At 35.9% G+C, this 22607-nt stretch overlaps 1 protein-coding gene across 1 annotated transcript; it reads right to left on the bottom strand.

Annotated features, from left to right (window-relative positions):
- Window positions 1–1299: 1299 nt before the first annotated feature.
- On the bottom strand, window positions 1300–22607 carry LOC109680368 (glucose 1,6-bisphosphate synthase). The gene is made up of 10 exons (XM_074084865.1): window positions 22536–22607; window positions 18401–18610; window positions 12972–13160; window positions 12510–12607; window positions 11655–11835; window positions 9897–9990; window positions 8839–8968; window positions 8381–8570; window positions 4252–4406; window positions 1300–1577 (listed from the first exon to the last, which is right to left on the bottom strand). Exons 1-10 carry the CDS (start codon window positions 22578–22580, stop codon window positions 1475–1477), a joined length of 1395 nt encoding a protein of 464 aa, XP_073940966.1. The 5' UTR covers window positions 22581–22607; the 3' UTR covers window positions 1300–1474.

The raw sequence follows: 22607 nt of genomic DNA, 5'->3' as shown, positions 1-22607 counted from the left end.
TGCATTCTGCACACTATACAGGATAAGATGCACTTTAAGAAGCTTAAATGGCACTTCTCTTTTCAGAAGACTCAAGAATCAACCAAAAGTGACTTTCCTAAAAATACTTTTTTCCACATTAAAGAAAAGATAAATAACACTCATGTGATCAGAAATTCTACAGAAGCCAGCAAGATGTTAGAATAAACTGGACCCTAGTTTTAAACAGCAGTTTTAACATTTTGTAATACTTAAAATCTCCCATGTAAGTACTAACCAGGTCCAATCTCTTTAGCTTCTGAGACTGAGTACATTCAGGGTGATATGGTTGTAGAAAATACTTAAAATCTTGATGTTCTATTTCTTAGCAAAATCAGCTTACTTCATCAGATAAAAGAATAAATTTACTTACAAAAATGTAATTGAAAAGTTAGACTGTCAAATAAATTCAGAGTTCATTCCTCAGTTCAGATTTTTTTCCTTGTATCTTTACTGATAACTTCATTCTAACATGAAGACTCTTAATTACACTTACATCAAGCCTGTTTTTTATTAAAATATTCTATAACCATGGGATTTTTAAAGTCAACAAATACATTTGATATAAGGAAGCACCTATATAGTTTGACAGATTTTTCCTTAACTATCTGAAAATGGACTGATAAAATTATACTCACTGCAGGAGCATTGTTTCAGTTAATATAGACCCTGAGAAGGCACTGAGAAATTTGACAAAACAAAGCCAGTAGGAGTATTGCCACTATTGTTTTCTGTTCAGTAAATGTAGAGTCTTAAATACAGACAGTAAATATTCACTGCACCAAGAACACCTAAAATAGAGGTGGTAAAACCACTTATTGTAACATTTGTCCTAAACTACAAATGCTAAATGCTTTATTTCAAATACTCTATTTTTTAAGACAGGGTCTCACTATATAGCCCAGACTGACCTTGAACTTTTGATCCTCCTGCCTCAGTTTCCAAGTGCTGGGATTACAGGCACGTACCACCATGCCGTTTCTAATTTGTAAATCAATATCTATCATGTAATAATGACACTTTTCCATAATGATCTAGGAACATTCTTTTCTTTCTACTTTTATGGATTAATTTCCTTAACTAACCCTATAATTATATAACATTTATTTGCCTTTTTTTTTTAAACCATGCAATATACAATTACAAGACATGGAACTAATCTCAATCACACTTCAATAAGAAAACTCATTTTTGTATTGTTGTTTGTGTTGAAGGAAGAATGATATGTCACTGTACCACTTTTAATGTAACGAGTTTCATGAAAAGATATGAATCATATCCCTCCAGATATTTTCATTTCAAATTTACACAATTTGTTTAGTCATCTGAACAAAAGGAAAAAGATACTTAGCCAGAAGAGAGAGAGAGAGAAAGAATTCTAACACAGGTTCAATGCATGGAGTTCTTGGACACTGTTCCTTATGCCGGTGCAAAGTCATAGCACGCTAATGTGGCCCTACACAGACCGCCAAGTCAGTCCGTTCTTACTGGGCTCGAGAAAATTCTCTATCAGAGCTTCAATGAGATTCTTCAATTCTTCTTCCAGTAAGGCAGTGTCACTGAGGAAAAAGAGGAAGAGTTTTGAAATTCTTTATTTTCATAGACTTAACATTTGTTTAAATTAATTTTACTTTTTAGGAGGTCTATACTTGATGGGATGATTAAGTAATTGGTGAGCAAAAAGAAAATTTACTCAGTTAAAGCAAAATGAAACTCCCTCAAAAAATCATGCATAAAGAAAATACTAATCATAAACTGAAATTGAACAGCTTTAATTGGTGTTCCTTGGCACATGACAAAAGATGAGTTTATAGTAAGTCCAAAGAATTCTCCCAGGTTAGGGAGAATAGCTTTCAACACTAATACTGGTATTATAGTAAAATGACTTCCTGAAATACTTCCTGAATATAGGTGTTATATAGAATAACATGACCTATCTTTCAGGTATCAGAAGGAGGTATGGTTAAAAGAGTGAGATATTTTAGGGTAGGCGCCAGTGGCTCATGCTTATGATCCTAGCTACTTGTGAGGCAGAGATCAGGAGGATCATGGTTCGAGGCCAGCCCAGGCAAATAGTTTGTAAGACCCTATCTTGGAATTACCCAACACAAAAAAGGGATGGTGGAGTGGCTCTAGTGGCAGAGCACATGCTTAGCAAGCATGAGGCCCTGAGTTCAAACTCCAGTATTGTCAAAAACAAGGAAAAGGAACAAAAATAATGAGATATTTTGAAAAGTAACTACACACTTTTCACATAAGCCCTTGAAAATCACCTTTGAGGAGATGCTGTCACCCAAAACATTTCTAGGAAAGCTTCTTTTAAACTGCCTTCCTAGTCATTTTACAAGCTACACAACAAATCAGATGTTTAGTAATTATCTTTCATTTTAACCAAATATATCATTACCTGATTTGGTTAAGTTTAAACTCTGCTCTGATTGACATTGGGAAATCTTCCTTCCCCTCCCTGAATGGAAATAAAATCCTAACATAACGATCTTGGGAAATGTAAAATAATGTACCCTTATTAGACTCTGAAGACAATTTAAAAATATCGTCTTCTCAAAAATATACTGGTCAATATTATAGGAGGTACTACTTTTAATAAGATTAACAGTTTTCAGTATATTTATTAAATTGATTAACAATTTGTGACAAATTAGTTATAATTCATCTGCTTAAAAGGAAATGAAGTGTACATTTTATGTTAAACCATTTTAGACACAGAAAGCAAATCTTTGGCAATAAACAGGTTATTTGTTCATTATTTCTTTATGCTCATCACATAAAAGTTAAAGCCTAGAGAGTCTTCCCAAGAACAGAAATTCACTACAATTTTGAAACTCAGTTTCCAAATGATGAATCTCCTTTGGAAAATTGTCTGGTAATTCCTCAAGAAGTTAAACATGACCCAGAAATTCCACTTCTACTGTGCTCACAAATATTCGTAATAGCCCCAAGTGTAAACAACCTCAATGTCCTCTGACTGATTAATTAAAAACATGATATATCCATCCAATGGAATATTTTGGGGTCAAAAATAATTTTTTAAAATTATGGATGAACATAGAACGCATGCTCTTCAGTCACAGAGGACTGTATTTCATTTATGTTATGGAGTGAATTTAAACGTTCCCCACAGACTCCTGTGTTGAATGCTTGGTCCCTAGCTGGTGGCACTATTTTGGGAGGTGGTGGAAACTTTAGGAGGTGGGGCCTAGCTGGAAGAGCTAGGTCATTGGGGGTGCGCCTTGGAAGGTTATAACTGACTGGTCTCTCTTTTTCTTTCAGTAATGGGGCCAGTCAACAATGGACTGAAATCTTTAAATCTATGAGCCCAAATAAATTCTTCCTCCCTTAAGTTGTTTACAACAGGTGTTCAGTCACAGTGACAAAAAGTCTGACTGACGCACATCCAACGTAAGCAAATCTACAGAGAAAGACAGTAGGTTGGTGATTGCTTAGGGTTGTGTGGGAGGGAAATGGGAAGTGATCTCTAACAGGTATGAAGCTTCTTTTTTTTTTTGCCCCCCAGTGGTCTTCAGGCTGGAGGTATGAAGCTTCTTTTGGGGGTGATGAAAACATTCTAAAAGTGATGCTTGCACAGCTGGAATGTATTAAAAACCACTGAACTATAGATTTTAAATAGGTGAACTGTATTTTATATGAATTATATTTCTTTTTTTTAAGTTTGACATTTTCTTTTTTAAATTTTTTTTTAATTGTGCTGGGTGGGGGGTACATTGCTGCATATACAAAAGTTATTACAATATATCAATATATCATACTTGAATTCAATCCTTCTACCATTCTCCTTTATCCCCCTCTCCCCATTCCTGGAACAGTTTCAACAGGTCTCATTTTTCCATTTACACACATTTATGCACAGATATGCACTGTATTCACCCTCCCATGCCCTTTCCCCACCTCCTCCCTGCTCCCACTGGCACCAACCCCCAACCCCAGGCAGGACCTGGTTCCACCCTCCTGTTCTCTGATTTTGTAAATGAAAAAAAATGACATTTTTGTTTCAGATAGCTACACAGGGAGCTTCCTTGTGACATTTCCACATATATATGTATTATAACCTGAACAGGTTCATCTCCTCTACTTTTCTTCTTTCTACCTTAGTCTCCCTTTTATGGTGGCTTCAACAGGTTTAAAAATTCTATATAATGTGAATTATATTTCAATAAAGCTTTTAGACATACATCTAAAAAAATCAATTCTCACCTCTGGCCAGGTGAGAAATGCACACAGGTGAGAGATGCACACATCTCTGCATAATACTTTATCTTTGGTTCTGTCCCACTTGTCCGAAGAGTAGCAACACAGCCATTTTGAAAGGTAAATGTAATCATTTGACTGTTTTTACTCACAGGCAGTACCTATGGAAAATGAAACAACAACTTAATTACAGCTATTGTTTTCATTTTCAAGAATTATGAGCTACATTCACTTACACAGAAACAAAGTAGAACAGTGGGGATGGAAAGATGTTGTTTAACGAGTACCTTTAACAAAGTGGAAGAGTTCTAGAGATGAGTTGAACAACAATATGAATACGCCTAACACTACAGATATACGGAAGTATACTAAAGATGGTGAAGATGGTAAATTTTATGTTACTTTTTTTGGGGGGGGGAGGTGTTAGAACTGTGATTTGAACTCAGAGATTCAAGCTTGCAAAGGAGGCGGTCTACTGCTTGACCATGCCTCCAGTCCATTTTGCTCTGATTATTTTGGAGATGGGGTTTCACAAACTAGTTGTCTGGTCTGGCCTCAAACTGTGATCCTCTTGACTTCAGCCTCCCAAGTAGCTAGGATTACAGGCATGAGCCATCAATGCCTGGCTGTTATGTGTTTTTGACTACTAGAATTTTTTTCAGCTTTTCTTTGCAGGAGGGGACACAGGGTCTTGTTATTGTAGTTCAGGTTGGCCCTGAATTCACGATCCTCCTGCCTCAGGTTCCTGAGTGCTGGGATTATGGGCGTGCACAACAGACCTAGCTTTTTAAAAATTATTTTAATTAAAAAAGAATTATAAAATATGGAAAAAGTTTATATACATAATGATTTACAAACATACCATTTACGAACCCTCACAACAGTCCAACAATTGGGTTATATACTTTATATATGTGATCTCTGGACCTTAATGATAATCCTGTAAGTCAGTATTACTGCCATTTTATAGACAAGGCTCAAACAGATGAGAAGGCCTACTCAAGACAATCGGCTAAATGGTAGAGCAAGAAGTACAAATTCCAAGTTGGGTGTTGTGGCACACGCAGGTATCCTTTGCTACTGAGGAGGCAAGGCAGTTGGATTGCAAGTTTGAGACCAGAACAGACAAAGTTAATGAGATCCTATGTCACAAAGTAAAAGGCTCATTGTAGTGGTTCACACCTATAATTCCAGCTACTCAGGAGGCAGAGATCAGGAGGATTGTGGTTTGAGGCTAGACTGGGCAAAAAGTTAGTGAGAACCCATCTCAATCAGTAAACTGGGTGTGGTGGCATGTCCTAAACAGAAAGTCATAGGTAAAAGGTTGTATAAGTCAGCCCAGGCAAAAAATGTGAGATTCTACCTAAAAAAATAAAGTAATAAAGGTCTGAGGGTGTGGTTTAAGTGGTAAGCACTGTCACAGTTTCTCAATGGTTTTCCAAAGAGGAATTGTATATAGCCTAGTGGATCTTAAAGATAATAGAGATGTAGAAAAATACTTGTATTTTCTTTTACCTTTTTAAATGTATATTTACCTTTTAAAATTAAAAACATCGAAAACAAATGGAGCTTTACTGACACTTAATAAATAGATCAATGCAAGTTCTTTTCCTAGTCTACATGTCAGCCTGTTCAGGTATCTCGATGGCTTATAGGACTGTACTGTGACAGAGCGGATGACAACAGTATGTTCCCTCGGGTGTCCCAGGACTTGGTCCTGTCCTTCTCTCAGTCAGTGCACTATCATAAACCAGCTGCTTGAAACAGATCTTCTTCTTTCTCTTTTTTTACTCACAGACAGACCATTGTACTGCTATTCTATCTTTAACTCAACTTTGTCCAATTCTCTCCATCATTATTGTGACTATATTAAATTCAGACAGACTGCTGCCCTTCCTCACCAAGACTTCTGAAACAGCTTAGTAACTGATATTCCCACCCGGAAATTTGCATTTTGTAACCCACTCACACGGCTATTCTTCTTCTTACCCCAAACTGCAGTTATAGACAACCACTTGTTGTTCTCTTGAGGAGATATGCCTTCCACTGCCAAACCTTGCACTTACTGCTCCCTTTGTCAGAATCACTCTCTGCTTCTCCTGCATCAGGGAAACTCCTAATGATACCTGACAACTCCACTTAGGACAGTCTCTGTAAGAGGGCTTTCCTATGCTCTTCGCTGACACCCTATGAAGCCCCTTAGCATTTAACAGTTTGTAAAGTGATTGTTGTTTAGTTGCCTATTTCCACCTGAGCTCTTTCTTGAGTGCATAAACCATGCCTTTGTCATGGATGTATCCCTAGTGCACCTGGGTTATGACACAGTAGGGTTTTGATAACTGACAGATGAACATCAATTCTGAAATGTAGAGAAGAGAAAATTCAGGAAGTTTTTGACATTTATCATGTGCCCTTGGTGATAACAACATCTATGCTTTACAAAGTTGTTGTAAACACTAAAGGAGAAGAGATGAAAAAGCACCTTAACTAATGAAATGAGATTCAAAGAGCATGAAGAGGAATAAACCATCATGAAACATTAGAGAAATAAAAAGGAGCTAAAGATTTTATTCAGGCAATCCACAAAGAAACACACACACAAATGCATGCACGTGTACAGAAATATAGAATACCAACAACAGGGAACCAATATTTGTTGATTAGATGAATTTGCAAAAAATGGAATATATATAGTATTTTACACAAGAAGTTATAGACTTCCCAAAATACACTATTAAAATTTTGAGAAAATATCAGAACATTACAAAGAGAAATTTAGGCTAATAATCATCATTGTAACAATAATGAAATTAATATGATAAGCAATCTACCATGTATAAACATTTGTTGAGCACCTACCATATAGGCAGGAACTTTGAGAGACATAAAGGTAGATCAGAAATGGACCTGCCACATACAATACAATGATAGCATAAATACAAAAAAATGACACACATGTAATGCAATCCCACGAGGAAGGTATCTGATTATGGGACTTGGAGGTCATGTGGAAGAGGCAGTATTTGCCTGAAGTGTTTTTTGCCTCACACATTCTAGGCAAGTTTCTACTATGGCACTGTACCCTCAGCCCTTGCCTTAAGTCTTAATGCGAGGTATGAACCTATTGCAGTAGGGAGAAAAGGTGAACTAAGCAAACAACTTGACCAAAAATACTGAAAAAAGTTAAAGATGTATGTAAGTGCATGTATGTAAGAAACTATAAGTTGTTCTGTTTGGCTACATGTATAAGGAATAAGGTTGGAAAGGGAAGTGAAAAATAGAAAAATGCATGGCTGTGAAACGTAAGTGTTTAGACTTTATTTTCCACATTATTAAACATCATTTCACATTCTTCCCCTCTTTTTCTTTCTCTCTTTCCCTACCCCATTCCCTTTTGCCTTAGGGTAGTATAAGTGATTATTTGGGGAGTGACAAGTGAATGTCAGAGTCAGAGAGACCAGTTAGTCCATTTAATAAAAACTACTCTCAAGAAAAACAGTGGGTCTTACTCAAAAGAACCTCACAGGCTTGAAGTTACACTATTTTACTATAATATGAATTATTATAAACTGTTAAAAGCTTTTCTTAAAAACTAGGTACTTTTACTGGATGACTATAATACTAGATATTCAGGTGGTAGAAGTAGGAGAATTACAAGTTTGAGGCCAGCCCAGGTGAAGGTAGTGTGAAACTCTGTCTTGAAAACAAAATAAAAACAAAAGGGCTGGGAGCATAGCTCCAGTGGTAGAGTGCTTGCCTACCATGTGCAAGACTTTGGGTTCAATCCCAAGTATAAACAAACAAACAAACAAACACATACATACATACATACATACATACATACATACATACATAAAGAATTTTCAGGAGCTTCTAGGCTGGTGGCCACATGGACTTGCTGGGAGGGTAGTGTGCCCAGATAGGGCATAGAGGTTCTACCCTCCCCCCACCTCTACTACCTTGTCCTATTCATCTCTTCCATCTGGCTGCTCCTAAAGCATAACCTTTATAATAAACTAGTAAACACAAGGAAACTGGATTGAGCCTTATGTACCACCTGTGCTACCTCTAGACTTTTTGGTGACATGAACTATTAAATTTTCTTTCTTGCTTGAAAAACAAAAGAGGTACTTACTGATTGCTTATTAGGCTGGCTGCTGTCATATCCAGTGGTAACATCCCGTATATGCAATATTGCAAATTTCCCACAAAATTTTGGATATTCTTTTGGAGACTCAAAATTGCGAAGCCTTTCAAATATATTTTTAATGGTAGGTGGATCATAACACAAGAAATAGGAAGTTTTTGACATGTGATAACCATATCTGCACAAAGATTTAAAGTGCTAAAGTCAGATTTCAGGTAACTGTTTAGAAATGTACATATTAAAGATAAGTCTATTATAATATTTATAGAAAGCAGTTGTCCCTGATGCAGACAATTTTAATACTTAGAAAAATGAACTGACTGCTCCTCCTGAACAAATTTAGAATTTAGGGCCAGAGAGAGAGAGACAGAGAAAGGCACTGAGAAAGAGAGAGAGAGAGAGAGAGAGAGAGAGAGACAGTATGCAAAATTTATAACAGAACTCACTTTTCATAAACTTTACTTAGTTGCTCCTTCAATGTTACATTACTGGTTTCCAGGTAAGAGGCCATCTCAGCAATGACAACAGCCGCACTCACCCCATCTTTATCCAAAACTGAGGTTCCACACAGAAAACCTAAGGATTAAAAACATCTTTAGAAAAAGGGAAAGCGGACTGGTGGAGTGGCTCAAGTGATAGAGCACTTGCCTACCAAGGCTGAAGGCTTGCACTGAGTTCAAACCTCAGTACTGCCAAAAAAAAAAAAAAAGAAAGAAAGAAAAGAAAAAGGGAAAACGTAACCCTACAATTTCAATAGTTTTACATTTCTTCAGAGGACTAGTGAATTTAAGAGCCCAGTGGTAAACTGGGCATGTAATCCCAGCACTTAAGAGGCTGAGGCAGGAGGATGGCAAGTTTAAGGTTAGCCTGGGCTATATAATAAGACCCTGTCTCAAAACAAAACAAAAACAAAACACCCGAAAATAACAGAAAACACCAAGTCAGGTGCAGTGGCATGCTTGTAATCCTAGCTACCTGGGGTTCGGAGATTGGGAGAACAGTGGTTCCAGGCCAGCCTGGGCAAAAAGCTTATCAGACCCCCATCTCAACCAATAAAAAGCTGGGCACAGTGGTGCACACCTGTCTTCCCAGCTATACAGGAAGCATAAACAGGAGGATTGTGGTCTAGGCTGGCCTGGACATAAATGTGTGTCCCTATTCAAAAAATAAAGAAAGCAAAAAAGGCCTAAGGGTGGCCCAAGTGGCAGAGCACCTGCCTGGCAAGCACAAGGCTCTGAGTTCAAAACCCAGTACCACCAAAAACAAAACAAAACAAAAAACCCCCACAAGAGCCTAATAATAGATGAAACCCATCAATACTGAATGTATTTAGGGCACCTTTAGGCTCTTTTTTATGATGGAAAATGCATCTACATATTTCTGCAGTTTTTACAACTCAACTCCTGGTTTTAAAACCAGAAGGAAAAAATTCCTCTGTACAGAATTACCACATTAAAAAAATTGTTCCCAATCAAAATAAAAGATTTCAATATTTACTACCTACCAATAGACTCTTCAAATGCAAAAAGGACTTCTTTTCCCTTTTCCAGGAGGTCTTTTATCCTGCTTCCAATCCATTTAAAGCCTGGTAATGTTTCCTGAAATGCAGAGGAAGCCACTCTAGTTAAGTGACTTTCTCATAAACACATGTTAGAGAAAAGCCTATTACTAAGTGCACATAACACTTGCATAGTGATCATCTGTTATGGTTCTTAGTCCACAAAGATATTGATCTTTGTGGTAGACATATAGTCACATAGGGCCATAACTGCTGGCACAGAAATAGGTGATTTATACCAAATACAATCCAATGTAAGTGGTGATAAATATACTTACAAAGTAAAATGCATACACATATTATGATCATCTACAATTTATTAAGTATTATAATAGGTGCTTTACATAATTATCTTTTCTAAGGCTCAAAACACTGTCATTATAATAGAGGCTGAGAAGTTAAGTAAATTTTCCCAAGATGGTACACATACAAGACACAGAAGCAGGGTTCAATTATACTGCTTCCTTGAAACTGTCCTTTAAGCTGCACAATAACCACTAATATGAGTGTCTTTATGGTTTAGTCTCCCCCAAGTAATCAAAAGCCCTTACACTTTTAGTAATATAAAATTATCAATACATAGGGTTGAACCGAATATATCTGTCCTTAATGCTGTGGACTAAATAAAGTCACCAAGACAGTTACTAAGGCCTTCTTTAGTAATTAGATTTGAGGGTTTTTCATGTGAGCTACTGTTCACTTTAAAGACATGTCCTGTTCTAGTCAACAGAAAGAGCATGAGGCAATTAATTCTAGAGCATACCATCACTAACATAAGTTTCCTAACTCACTTTTCTACCTCCTCATCAACAACTAAAAACAAAAAAAGCCAACAATACCCCAACAAAAACAAACAAATTTATAATATTGGTCTTTAGAATAATGTTCTTTTTTCTGCTTTCTGCTCATGATATATTTTTCTTGCTATAAACAAGGAAAGCATTAACATTATTATAACTCAGAATCTTAGGCCCAAATAAAATTTCCATTTTGCTATTTGTGTTTTTGAAAGGTTAATATTGAAAGCTCTATGTCATAAAAATAAGTACAATTTTCTTTTATTTTTCCAATTAGTACTAAGATATGGAGGCTGACTATAGCTTAAGAAAAATGCACAGAGGTGACACTTGCACTGAATATTTGGCAAATATAGCAGAGGAAAACACCTTAATTGACATTAGTTCAAGTAATTGTAAATATGACCACTAACTGCTGAAGTTCACGAAGGTTAACGATCTAGGCTGAGAGAGAGTTGCTACTTGGTTTTTTTTTTTTGGGGGGGGGCGTATAGAATCATTAGCTCTTAATTTGCAACTTAGAAGTCCACTTAAAGTAATAAATCTTCATACTGTGCTTGAAGATTCTACACAAAGGGTTAATGATATCTAAAAGTTTTTGGAGTGGAGTCTGTGTTACTGATGAGGTCACCAAGAGTCAGATTTTCCCAGTCTAAAAACCAGATACTGTCGTATGGACTAAGAATTGTTACTGTAATTTTTAAGGAATATTTTATCTTAGAGATTCACATACTGAAAGAATTTGTATCAGAGTGTTCAAATTATCCAAAACACTAAGCAAATGTAAGCAGAATAGAAAAATGGAAGGATTATAAATAAAATTGGTTTTGGTTGAGATGTCTTTACAGAAATAGGTTTAGAAATAGCATATATACATACATGTATAACAGATATGACCTATTCTTACTTCAAAATGAAATCCTTCTTTAAGTGCAATTGCCTTCAAAATTTTAGAAGAGACAGTAGTGGCTAACATATAAACATTCTTCACATCAGCGTTTCTTGATCTATTCTTCCTCCAGCAATCAAACATCCACCATCCAAACAAAGCAGCCAACTCATTGCCTGTGAAAACTTTCCAACAATCACTGTAGAGAGAATGAACATTCAAAGTCAAGACCTTTGTAGCTTCTCATTTAAACCTCTTGACCTTAAGACCTTCAAATTACTATCTTTCAGACAGGAAAATCCAAAAAGCTGTTAGAAAATAGCTTTTTGAGAAAATATTTACTACTACTTCTTTTCTAATTGACCAGAGGTGACCTTTAGGGCAAGAATGGTTACAATGTCTTTTAGAAAATTACTGCATTGTTACTTTTATTCTTCTACTTAATGAGAAAAATTATGATGAACATTTAAGGCTATGCAAAGACATCTGCCACATCACAATGACAAAAATACACAGCAATCCAGAGGATCAAGATTAGGAAATTATAAAACTGATAAAGCAATCTATTGTTAATACTGTGCTATTTTTACAATTAATATTTTCAAACAATGTATAAAGACAGAGAAAAATGCTCATAGTACAACTGACATGGAAAATAGTTGGGATGTATTTTCACAATTTTATAAAAATGAGTACATCTTTGAGTAGAAAAAAGATAGAAAGGAAATGTCAAAATACCAGTTTAGGTGGTTATCTTTGGTTTAGATAAGATTTATGTTCTTTTCTTATATTTTTACTATTTTCAATGAATCTGTAAGACTTAAAATCAAAAACTGCTTTTCGAAGCTAAAGCTTCATACTCAAGCTACTTACTTCTCCTGAAGTTCTGCCACTGCCAGTCGATCTGCATCAGGATCTGTGGCTAGCACAATCCGGGCATTTTCTTTCTCTGCTAGTCTCAGAGAAAGTTCCTGAAATAGTAACCCAAAAAGCTAGATTATACTGAACAACCTACACAATGTTAGTATTCTCCAAAGTAGGTACTACATCAGTGCTAAGAATTTCAGAGGCATATAGATTGGCTACATTTAGAATAAGAAGCCTAGAACAAGGGCACCCACCATAGAGCTGTCAAACAAAACACAACTTACAGCTCCAATACAATTTTAAAAGATGCAAACTACAGTGATTTGCATGGAGTATGTAAGTAGGTAAATAGAGCATGTAAGTAATCTTTGAATTGTCAATGAACTCTGTCTATTCTGATGGCTAATAAACTAACAATAATTTAAACATTAAAAAATAAATAATAATTTAAATATTAGAAGAAAATGCCAGCACAGATTCTCCTTCTTCAGGGTTTGGGCATTTAACAGTAGAAAAGTCTGGATTAGGATCTTTTTGTTCTGGGACTGGAATTGGAGGCTTAAAACCAAACACTTGAAAAGCCAACTGCACATAGTCATGTTCAACTCCATGAAAGGATGTATGCACAAATTTTAAGGTGGTCTTTGAGTTTAATTCCTTGTAAAGGAAAATCACCATTCAATCACTATCATAAAACTTGTTACCTGTGATATATTTAAAAACATGAGAACTGGGTGCTGGTGGCTCACACCTGTAATCCCAGCTACTCAGGAGGCAGAGATCAGAAGGATCACAGCTGGGCAAATAGTTCATGAGACCCTATCTTGAAAAACCCTAAAACAAAAAATTGGGCTGGTGAATGGCTCAAGGTAAAGGCCCTGACTTCAAGCCCCAGTACCGCAAAAAACACCACCAAGAAAAACCACTTAAATTTTGAGAAAAAGTGGTTAGAGTTCTAAGATAGTTAAAAAACAATGTGATATTAACAGTATCAAGAGATTTTTATTTCTTGTGGTGCTAGGGATTAGAACCCAGAGCCCCACACATGCTAAGCAACTGCTCTACACTGAGCAGCCTTGTTCAAAAGATTTTTAATTCAACTGCATTCCCTTAGTGGTTCAACTTCCTGACCTGGTTTGCTTCCCTCCATATGCCGTGCCATTACCCTAACCAAGCCACTATCATAGGTCTTGTTAGAAACATCACAAAAACTTCCTAACTGGTCTTTCTCATTCTCCAGCAAAGAAAAGAAAAAAAGAAAGAAAAAGAAGAAAGCTCCTGCTTTCTTCTTTCATGACCAGCTTAGATTGCAGTACCTAATTTCCTTCACCTTTTATGTCACTTTGATTACTCTGACCCTCTAATGCCTCAACCTATATTGAACCCAATAATGTACCTTTTCTAGACCTGCACCAAAATTAGCTGAATATTGCTAGAGTAAATAGAATAAATCTCACAAAAAGATTGACTAGCTTCACTGTCAATGGACACTCAACATTGTCAGGCAACCCTAAATTGTTATCCAAAAAGCTTACTTTTTACTCTCCAAAATGATGTAATATCTCTTCTCCTTTAATTACATCATTGAGACACAGAAGCCATCTGATGAGATCTTCCTAAGTTTCCTACACCAAATCTACAGCCCACTGGCATCCATTCATATCTCTTCCTTCATCCATCCGACAACAATGAGGAAGTATTCTTCTCATAGGTCTGTCCTTCCATCTGGCCCCCATCTCCTCTCAAGAACATTAGTTACCCTCTCTCTCTGGCATCATCCCCATTAGCTTCCAGTCCAATTTCTTTGTTCTCTTCTATAGCCAAACTTTCTATATCCTTCCTTACATTTACTAACTACTCCCTGCAATAAATGTATTATAAAAAAAATTAAAAATTTATTATGACACTTTTCAAAATAGCCATATGGATAATAACAAACACTGATATACTCAACATCTTGCTTCAATGTTTTCAGCATTCTGTCAGTCTAGTTTCATTTATTCAAGACATCATATTACTTTATATAAGATGCTTTAGTATTTAAAAACATAGCCATAATAATAACCATTACCACATCTAATAAATTTCTTAATGTTGTCTAATATCTTCTCTGTATTCAAATTTTCTCCAGAAATTTATGTAAAAAATATTTTAACAGCGGTTTACTTGAATCAGGAGGGCCTAAACAAGGTCCACAACGTCTGGTTGCTATGTCTCTCAAGTCTTTTTTAACCTATAAATGTTCCTTCCTTCCTTCTCCAATCCCTATGTCATTTAATAAGCCAAATCATTTGCTCTGCAGACTGTTCCATATCTTGGGTATGCAGATTACATATTTTAAAAAAATATTAACATGCTCCTCTAACTCATATTTTTTGTAAATAGGTAGTTGAATATTGAGGCAACATTACATTCAATTCCAATTCTTTAGGCAAGAAGAGGTGTCATATATTTTCTATTGACTCACAAGTGGGGGCCCATAGTGTGAATCATACTTTTAATGATATAAAATTAATATTCATCCTGTCATCCTCATCCATCCATCATCAAATTTCCCATCGATTTTCACTTATGAGTCTTAGTAGCCCTTACTGATCATTGCTTAGATGATTACTGAGGTCATAAAATTGTGTATTTAATAGTTGGAATTTTGGGGCCAGGAATGTGGCTCAGAGCACATGCATGCTTAGCACGCATGAGCCCTGGGTTCAATCCCCAGCAAAGAAAAAAAAGTTGAATTTTCCTTTAAAAAATATTTTTTCCTTCAACAATTTTTTTAAGGAAGTACTGGGGTTTGAACTTAGGGTCTCACACTTGCTAGGCAGGCACTATACCACTTGAGCCACTCCACCAGTTCAACAATTATTTAATTAACTCTGAAATTCAGTTCACATGGCAAAAACATATGAAGGGGAACAAACATCTACCAATTTGCATAATGAAAATTCAGAATATATCAAATTTCAGAATGAATAATTTTCAGTCTAGCAACTCCCAAAGGTGACTAATGAAGAGCTTTTCTAGTATTACTACCAATTTTTGTGTTTAATGTCTTAATTCATTATAGTGATTGTTCTTTTTGATAGCCAACTGCTCAAACTCTGGTCAGTGTGAGCCCCTTCAGGTCGGCTCATCTATCCTCCCAGTATCTTTGATAGCTTTCTTGCTTTATGGCAGAGAGAGAGAGAGAGAGAGAGAGAGAGAGAGAGATCCCAGGCTCATTACCACTTTTTCCAAGGGTCCCTGGTTCCTTTTGGTGGGAAATGTTTAGAAGCCAAGATCTGTAAAGGACCTGTTACAAGTATGGCTTTCCCATCCAAGGGAGTCATTTTATTCCTTATCCATGTCCTTTCTTCTTACTTTTAAAAAGGCCATTAAAACTAATAAAAACCCTAGCAAAGACGGTCTATCCAGTATGATTTCTTTTCCCCAATTCTCTTTAAGAAAAACATTAAATATTTTACTCTGTTTTCAGTAGGTTTCCTCTGAGGCAAGATATAAACTGGATCTCAACCCACACTCAGTAGCCTGTAGTAGACACATCAAGCTTCAGGGGCCAACCAAAGCATCTTCTCCCCCAAGAACCAGGAGGCAAGAGACTATGAGATGAGCAGGGCATGTCTTTGAAGTGAAAGCTGTGTACAGTCTGTCTGCAGGGTGAACATTATAACCCTGGAATCTTCTCTCATTAAGCTCCAGTTTCAGCTTGAGGTCCTAAATCCATTTAAATCCCATTATGAATGCCATGGCCCTCATTCCTTTCACTTGTAAATACTTGGCTCTAATACTGACAGCCATTAGCTGTAATCAAGTGTTTTTCTTCTGCCATAAATATTTCCCTTTGGATTTACACCTATGGATGGAGAAAATGTGAAAGGAAGAGTAGGCAGACTTCCTTTACAATTTGCTTATATCTCTAAACACAAACATAGCATTGTTCTAAAAGAAATGATATAATAAATTCATTTAAATTAATTTGGAAACCCACACACATAGTCTGTGCTTTAAGGATACTCATAGCCTTTTTAGTAACCAAATTAGGATTTTAGAAAGAGGCAAATAAATCATGAGTACATACTATTATTTCAAATATAAATTTAAAATTATAACTTTAGAATTATTTTCAATTTTACATTTGCTTCCTTTCTGCTAAAATCTTAGTTCTTTTTTGACATTAACTATCCATTGTTTTAAAATATATATATATATTCATTTATGTCTATAAAACTATCATTATTACAAATAATAGTAGTGATACCAAATACAATTTAAGGTTTGTTGGTTCTTTATACTTAGTGTATAACCCACTAGGAAAGTATAGTTAAATTTAGAGTCACTTGAAATCTTCTCTTAAGGGGCTGGCAGAGTGGCTCAAGCGGTAAGGTGCCTGCCTAGGAAGGTTGAGGCCTTGAGTTCAAACCCTAGTACTGTCTGCCCCCCTCCAAAAAAAATCTAATGTCACAGGAGGAAACTAACAATACTATGTTAAGTTTAAAAAACAAGTTGCAACTCAGTAGGCAGAGATCAGGAGGATCGTGGTTCAGAGCCAGCCTGGACAAAACAGTTTGAGAGATCCTATCTTGAAAAACCCAATCACAAAAAAGGGGCTGGTGGAGTGGCCTGAGTTCAAGCCCCAGTACTACAAAAAGGAAAAAAAAAAAAAAAAAAAAGAAAAAAGCAAGTTGAAATTGCTTTCACATATATACTCTTTAAAAAGCAAAATATAAATGAACAAAAGATAGAAAAGAAAAAAAAAAGATCAAATTCTCTTTAGATTAATTGTAGCTAGTAGCATTCAGCTAGCATTATAGCCCACTTCGCATTTTGGAAGGAGAAGCAAACAATTGCTAGCTTGATGGGTTTACTTTTGAAAATAAATTAGATAAAAAGCTAAAATCTATTTTGAGGGTGGGGAAAATATATTCAGTAAACTAGAATTCTTCCCAGCAACAGTAGTAGCTATTTATGGAACAGTTAGGAAATACTTAAGAAACAATAAAATCTTAAAGAAAATTTCTTGATCTGACATAGAGTATTAAATATATATAGTTAAAAATAATCTGTTTAATAGTTTTATTGACCCTCATTTGTATAATGGTAGGCAATAAATAAATAAAAATAATTTACTGAGATAATTCACATACTGTACAATTCACCCACTTAAAGTGTATAATAATTTCTATATTCATAGAATTGTTCAACCATTACCACAATCATCTTTAGAACATTCTCATTACTCCCCAAACTCTATACCCCGTATCTGCTACCTCTAATCTTTTGAGTCCTCCCAACCATAGGCAACTACTAATCTATTTTCTGTCTCCACAGATTTGTTCATTCTAAACATTTCATATAAATGGAATCATACAATATGTGGCTCTTTGTGACTTTTTTGTTTTTGGGTGGGAATGGGGTTTGAACTCAGGGCTTCAAGCTTGCAAAGCAGATACTCACAAAGAAGGCACTCTACCACTCAAGCCACACTCCAGTCCATTTTGCTCTGGTTATTTTGGAGATGGGGTTTCTCAAACTATTTGCCTGGGCTGGCCTTGAACCATGATCCTCCCGATCTTGGCCTCCCAAGTACCTAGGATTAAAGGCATGAGCCCCTGGCGCCTGGCTGTGACTTCTGTTACTTAATATGTGTTCTCAATGTTTATTCTTGTTATAATACGTATCAACACTTCCTTTCTTTTTACTGCTGAGTAATATTCCATTGCATGGATATATGTCACTTTTTATTTACCCATTGATCAGTTGATAAGGCACTGGGTTACTTCTACTTTTGGTTATTATGAGTAGTTTAATTTAGCTATAATTTAAATATGATGATTAGAGAACATATTTCATCACCTATTATTCCCTATTAACTTTATCCTTAGGTAATACTACTCTACATTCCCACTTGGATACCTGTAAAAACAGATCTTTTTCAGATCTTCCATGTATTTCCTGCAAATGTCCTGCAGTGGATCTTTCTTCAGTGGACTGGTGTCCACTAAATTATCATTCCATGAACCATTCCAGGATTCCACACATTCTTCTATACATTTCAGAATCTCTTTATCAGGAGGAGATGTGATTTGAGCACCAGTTTCCCAATAAACCTAGATGATAGGTAAATATAGCTATAATTACTTTAAATGCTTGTCATGTATCTGCTTAGCTACAGTAGTGATCTTCGGCCTTATGAAGCACATCAAATTAATCAAGTAAAAATATCAACATGAGACTAATTTAGTAATACCAAAAGATATTGAAGGTAATGACTTCACAGGGACTCATCAATCAAATAACCAGTTATTATTTCATTTTTTAGAATTTAATATTCAACTTGCTTTAATAACAATACACACAAATATAAGCAGGTATCATTATGGTCATACAACATGCATATACCAATAATGTGCAAGCATACTCTTAGATTTATAACTACATCCTAAAGACAATGTAAGAGACCATGAACTATCCCATAAAACTTCATGCTATTAAACGCAATGTTATAAATTGGTTCTATTATGTGACTTAGAAGAAATCATTCTTCCATTATAAATTAAAGTAAAATTTATTTATCACCAAATAAAGTATGTATCAGGAAAGCCAATTAACATGTTAATTTAGCCATATACATTTCGGTGAATTTTCAGTTTGTCAAGTAGTTTGATCAACAACAAGGCATTAGGAATAGTTACCAATAAAGCAAAAAAAAAAAAAGTAATTCTAATAATTCACAGGATCTCAAAGTCAGAAGTGACTTTGCTTAGAGGACATTATGCCAACTTCTACCATGTATATGACATGAAGCCTTGCTAATGCATCCCAAATGAAGGAATAAAAAATACATTTGAGTATGTACTGTGTACTAAAGTCTGTGCCAACAATATGGTAAACTAGATGACTTAAAATTTCTTGATCTTACTTATAATCATTGTGTCAACTGAAAATAAACAAATATTTTAAAAAATCTTGCTCTGTAGACACCTCAAAATGCTAGATAAAACAGAAAAAAATTACTTTAAATACGTAGCTTAATTCATAAGAGGAAAGGGAAAACTCCACGCAGTGGGGAAAATAGAAAGAATTAAAAATCAGATTGATAAACCTGTGGAGCTAACACTGTGGTTGCCTGGGGTTGGGGAATTGTTCGTTTATCTGGTTATAATGCCCATGCGCAAGGGAGGGAGTCAGAAATTAGGATAAAAATGAGATTCTTGATATGTTGCACTATCAGTGAAAATACAAAATAGAAACAGTTCTTCTTGCTACTATGGAGAGATAACGAGGAAATATGTTTGTTTATTCTTGGATTCTGGGTAATTAAAAAAATTCAAATTCAAAGCCTACATTCAGTTATTTTAGGATAAAAATTAATACACTAACACAGAAATTATTCTGAATCAGTAAATCCCTTTAGGTTCCAGCAGACATGAATAAACAAACAAACCTACTCTGGAGAGATGCTCCCATTCTACACACCCCCACACACAAAACAAAACGAGATTTTTCTCCGTAAGTACTAAAAGCTCACAGTGAAAATTTATTTAAAGAAATTATAAAACACAAGAAAAAATCCTGTATTTCCCCCTTCCTGCCTTGCATGTGGATTGATGCCTGGAGGTACAGCAACCATCATGAGATAGGCATGCTTGAAGGAAAGGCAAAAACAAACAAACAAACAAACAAAACCTGCAGAGGGCTGGGGTAGAGTATACAGTGCTTGCCTAGCACTTGTGAGGTCCTGGGTTAATCCCCAGCACACTGCAAAAAGAAAAATCCCAAACAATAATGAAACAAAATAAAACCCTGCAGAGACTTCATGCAATAAAATAGGCTCAGGAGCACTGTACTGGTTATTTGCAAGAGAAGTAGATTTGAGGGTATATGGGTGGGTGATCTGTGGGAATAAGGAAGCACTTTGGCTGGGGATAGGTGGGGATCCAGGGGCTGGGGGAAAAAACAAAGAAAGAAAAACAAAAAATTCACTCAAGGATAAACCTAAAGAGATGTGAAAGATCTTTAAAATTCTAACAAAAGATCTAAAAGAAGTCTTGAAAGACTAGAAAGACACATCCTATACTTGAATAGAGAGACAGAAAAATATAATGCTTTCTAAATTAATCTATAGATAAAAAATGACACCAATAAAAAATCAACATTTTATATATTTATATATAAATTTTATATATGTATGTATAATTTATATATATGTATATATAATATGCATACACACATTTTTTTTGAGATAGGGTCTTGCTATGTTACCCAGGCTGGTTTTATACTCCTGGGCTCAAGTAGGCCTCCCACCTCAACCTCTCAAGTGGCTGGGACTACATGCGGTAACTACCACACCTGTCTTGACCTATTTATATTTTAAAAGATCATCTAGCTGCCTTATGGAGCACAGATTGCAGGGAACAACAATGGAAGCAGGGGAGAGACCAGCTAGGATGCGGTAGTTCAGACAAAGGACAACAATGGTTTACAATGGTAACAGTAGACATACAGGCAGAGGTAAATACATTCAATGTGTGTTTTAGATACAGAGCTTCTAGAATTTGTTAGTAGATTAATGTTAGGGAAAGGGGGCAATTAGGAATGGTTTCTGAGGCTAAGCATGGTGTCTCATGCCTGTAATTCTAGTTGTCAGAAGGAAGAGGTAGGAAGATCATAGACTGAGGCCTAATGCGAGACCCTATCTGAAAAATAATTAAAAGCAAAAAGGGCTGGGAATGTTGTTCAAGTGGTAGAGCACTTGTCTAATAAGTGGTTTTTGTTTGGGTGGGTAGGATTAATTTACAGAGATGGGAAGACTATTTTTAGGTGTATATACAGCAGGTTGTGGGGAATCAAGACCTATGTTTCAAAAACACTAACTTTAAAATGTCTGTTAGACACCCCAATGAATATGTAGTAGGTGGTCGTATACAGGAAGCTGACGTTCAGAGAAGGCATCTGTGTTCTTAGCGCTCTTTGACAGTTGACCTCTAACTTCTTACAACTTTCCTAATCTCTTTGGTTTTTAATGATGCCAATCTCCTCTAGACTTTCTCTTATCTCTAGGTCCTCTTTTTTTCTTAAATTTCCTTTCCTTTAAAGTTAAAATTGCCTAGGGACTCATTTGTGATTTCTTTTCTTTCCACTCTGTACTACCTCTTGGCTATGCATCCAAGTCAAGGACTTCCAAATGTTTTTACATGTTGTAGTATGTGTGGTCACTTCAAAATCTATAACTTCAGCTCACATGTCTCCCGAGTGACAGATCTACACATCTAACTGCCCATAACACACTGCTACCTGATCAACCCATGCAAACTTCAAACTTCATATGAAGTTCAAACTAAACTACTTATGCTTATTCCCTATGCCTGTAAATGGCAACACTACTCACTTAGCTAGTCAGGCCCCAAATTTTAGATTAGTATTAAAGCTTTTTTCTAAGTTAAAAAAGACCTCAGTGTGTCTTGAGTCTTTCCATACAAGAAGAAAACAAATCCATGAATATGGGCTCATCATTCAGAAGCCCCAAACACCTGCTTGATAATGTGCTACATGTCTTCTATTTGCCCCTATAGAGCCACAGTAATTTTCATCCTTCACCACTGTGCTTCCTGCCATGGAGGCTGACACAGTAAATGGATCCTGTGGCCCTTGGGGAGCCTGGACAGAAGGAGTGAGGTCAAGGAACTATCCAACTTTCTTTCTACAAATTCTCATTCATTCTTCACATTTTTTGGTACAATGTTATAACCTTATTTCTGAAATCATACAGAAGATATATTTGGGATAATGAAAGAGGAATCAAGGAAAAATAAAAGGCAAAAGACCAAAGAAGAGACCTGTGTAATTATACACATTGAGAAGTAGTAAGAGCCTTTAGGGAGTACTCCATTCTGTGAAGGCTGGCCTCAATGTTTTTATCTTTTTGTTCCCAATGTCTGACTTTGCTCCAAGTGTAGAAAACATAATTAGCATACATTATTCAAATAAAATAAGAGCTATAAAATAAGTGAAGGTCAGGAGTCCAAGGTTTACCTTGTACCCGTTGTCTTCCTTACGGTTGTGAGATGCAGTGATCATCACACCTGCAACTGCTTTGAGCTCCTG

Source organism: Castor canadensis, chromosome 1 (genome assembly GCF_047511655.1).
Source record: "Castor canadensis chromosome 1, mCasCan1.hap1v2, whole genome shotgun sequence".
Lineage (NCBI taxonomy): Eukaryota > Metazoa > Chordata > Mammalia > Rodentia > Castoridae > Castor > Castor canadensis.
The sequence above is the reverse complement of the archived record's forward strand: the minus strand, read 5'-3'. Positions and strand labels throughout refer to the sequence as shown.

Excerpts from the sequence above, each read along its gene's own strand:
- LOC109680368 (XM_074084865.1), bottom strand. The coding sequence starts at position 22,580 with ATGATCACTGCATCTCACAACCGTAAGGAAGACAACGGGTACAAG. Across the intron at positions 12,608-12,971 it reads AAGAAGGAGAATCTGTGCTG|GAACTTTCTCTGAGACTAGC; the intron begins GCATTTTCTTCT and ends TTACTATTTCAG. Across the intron at positions 11,836-12,509 it reads GTGGCAGAACTTCAGGAGAA|TGATTGTTGGAAAGTTTTCA; the intron begins GTAAGTAGCTTG and ends TTCTCTCTACAG.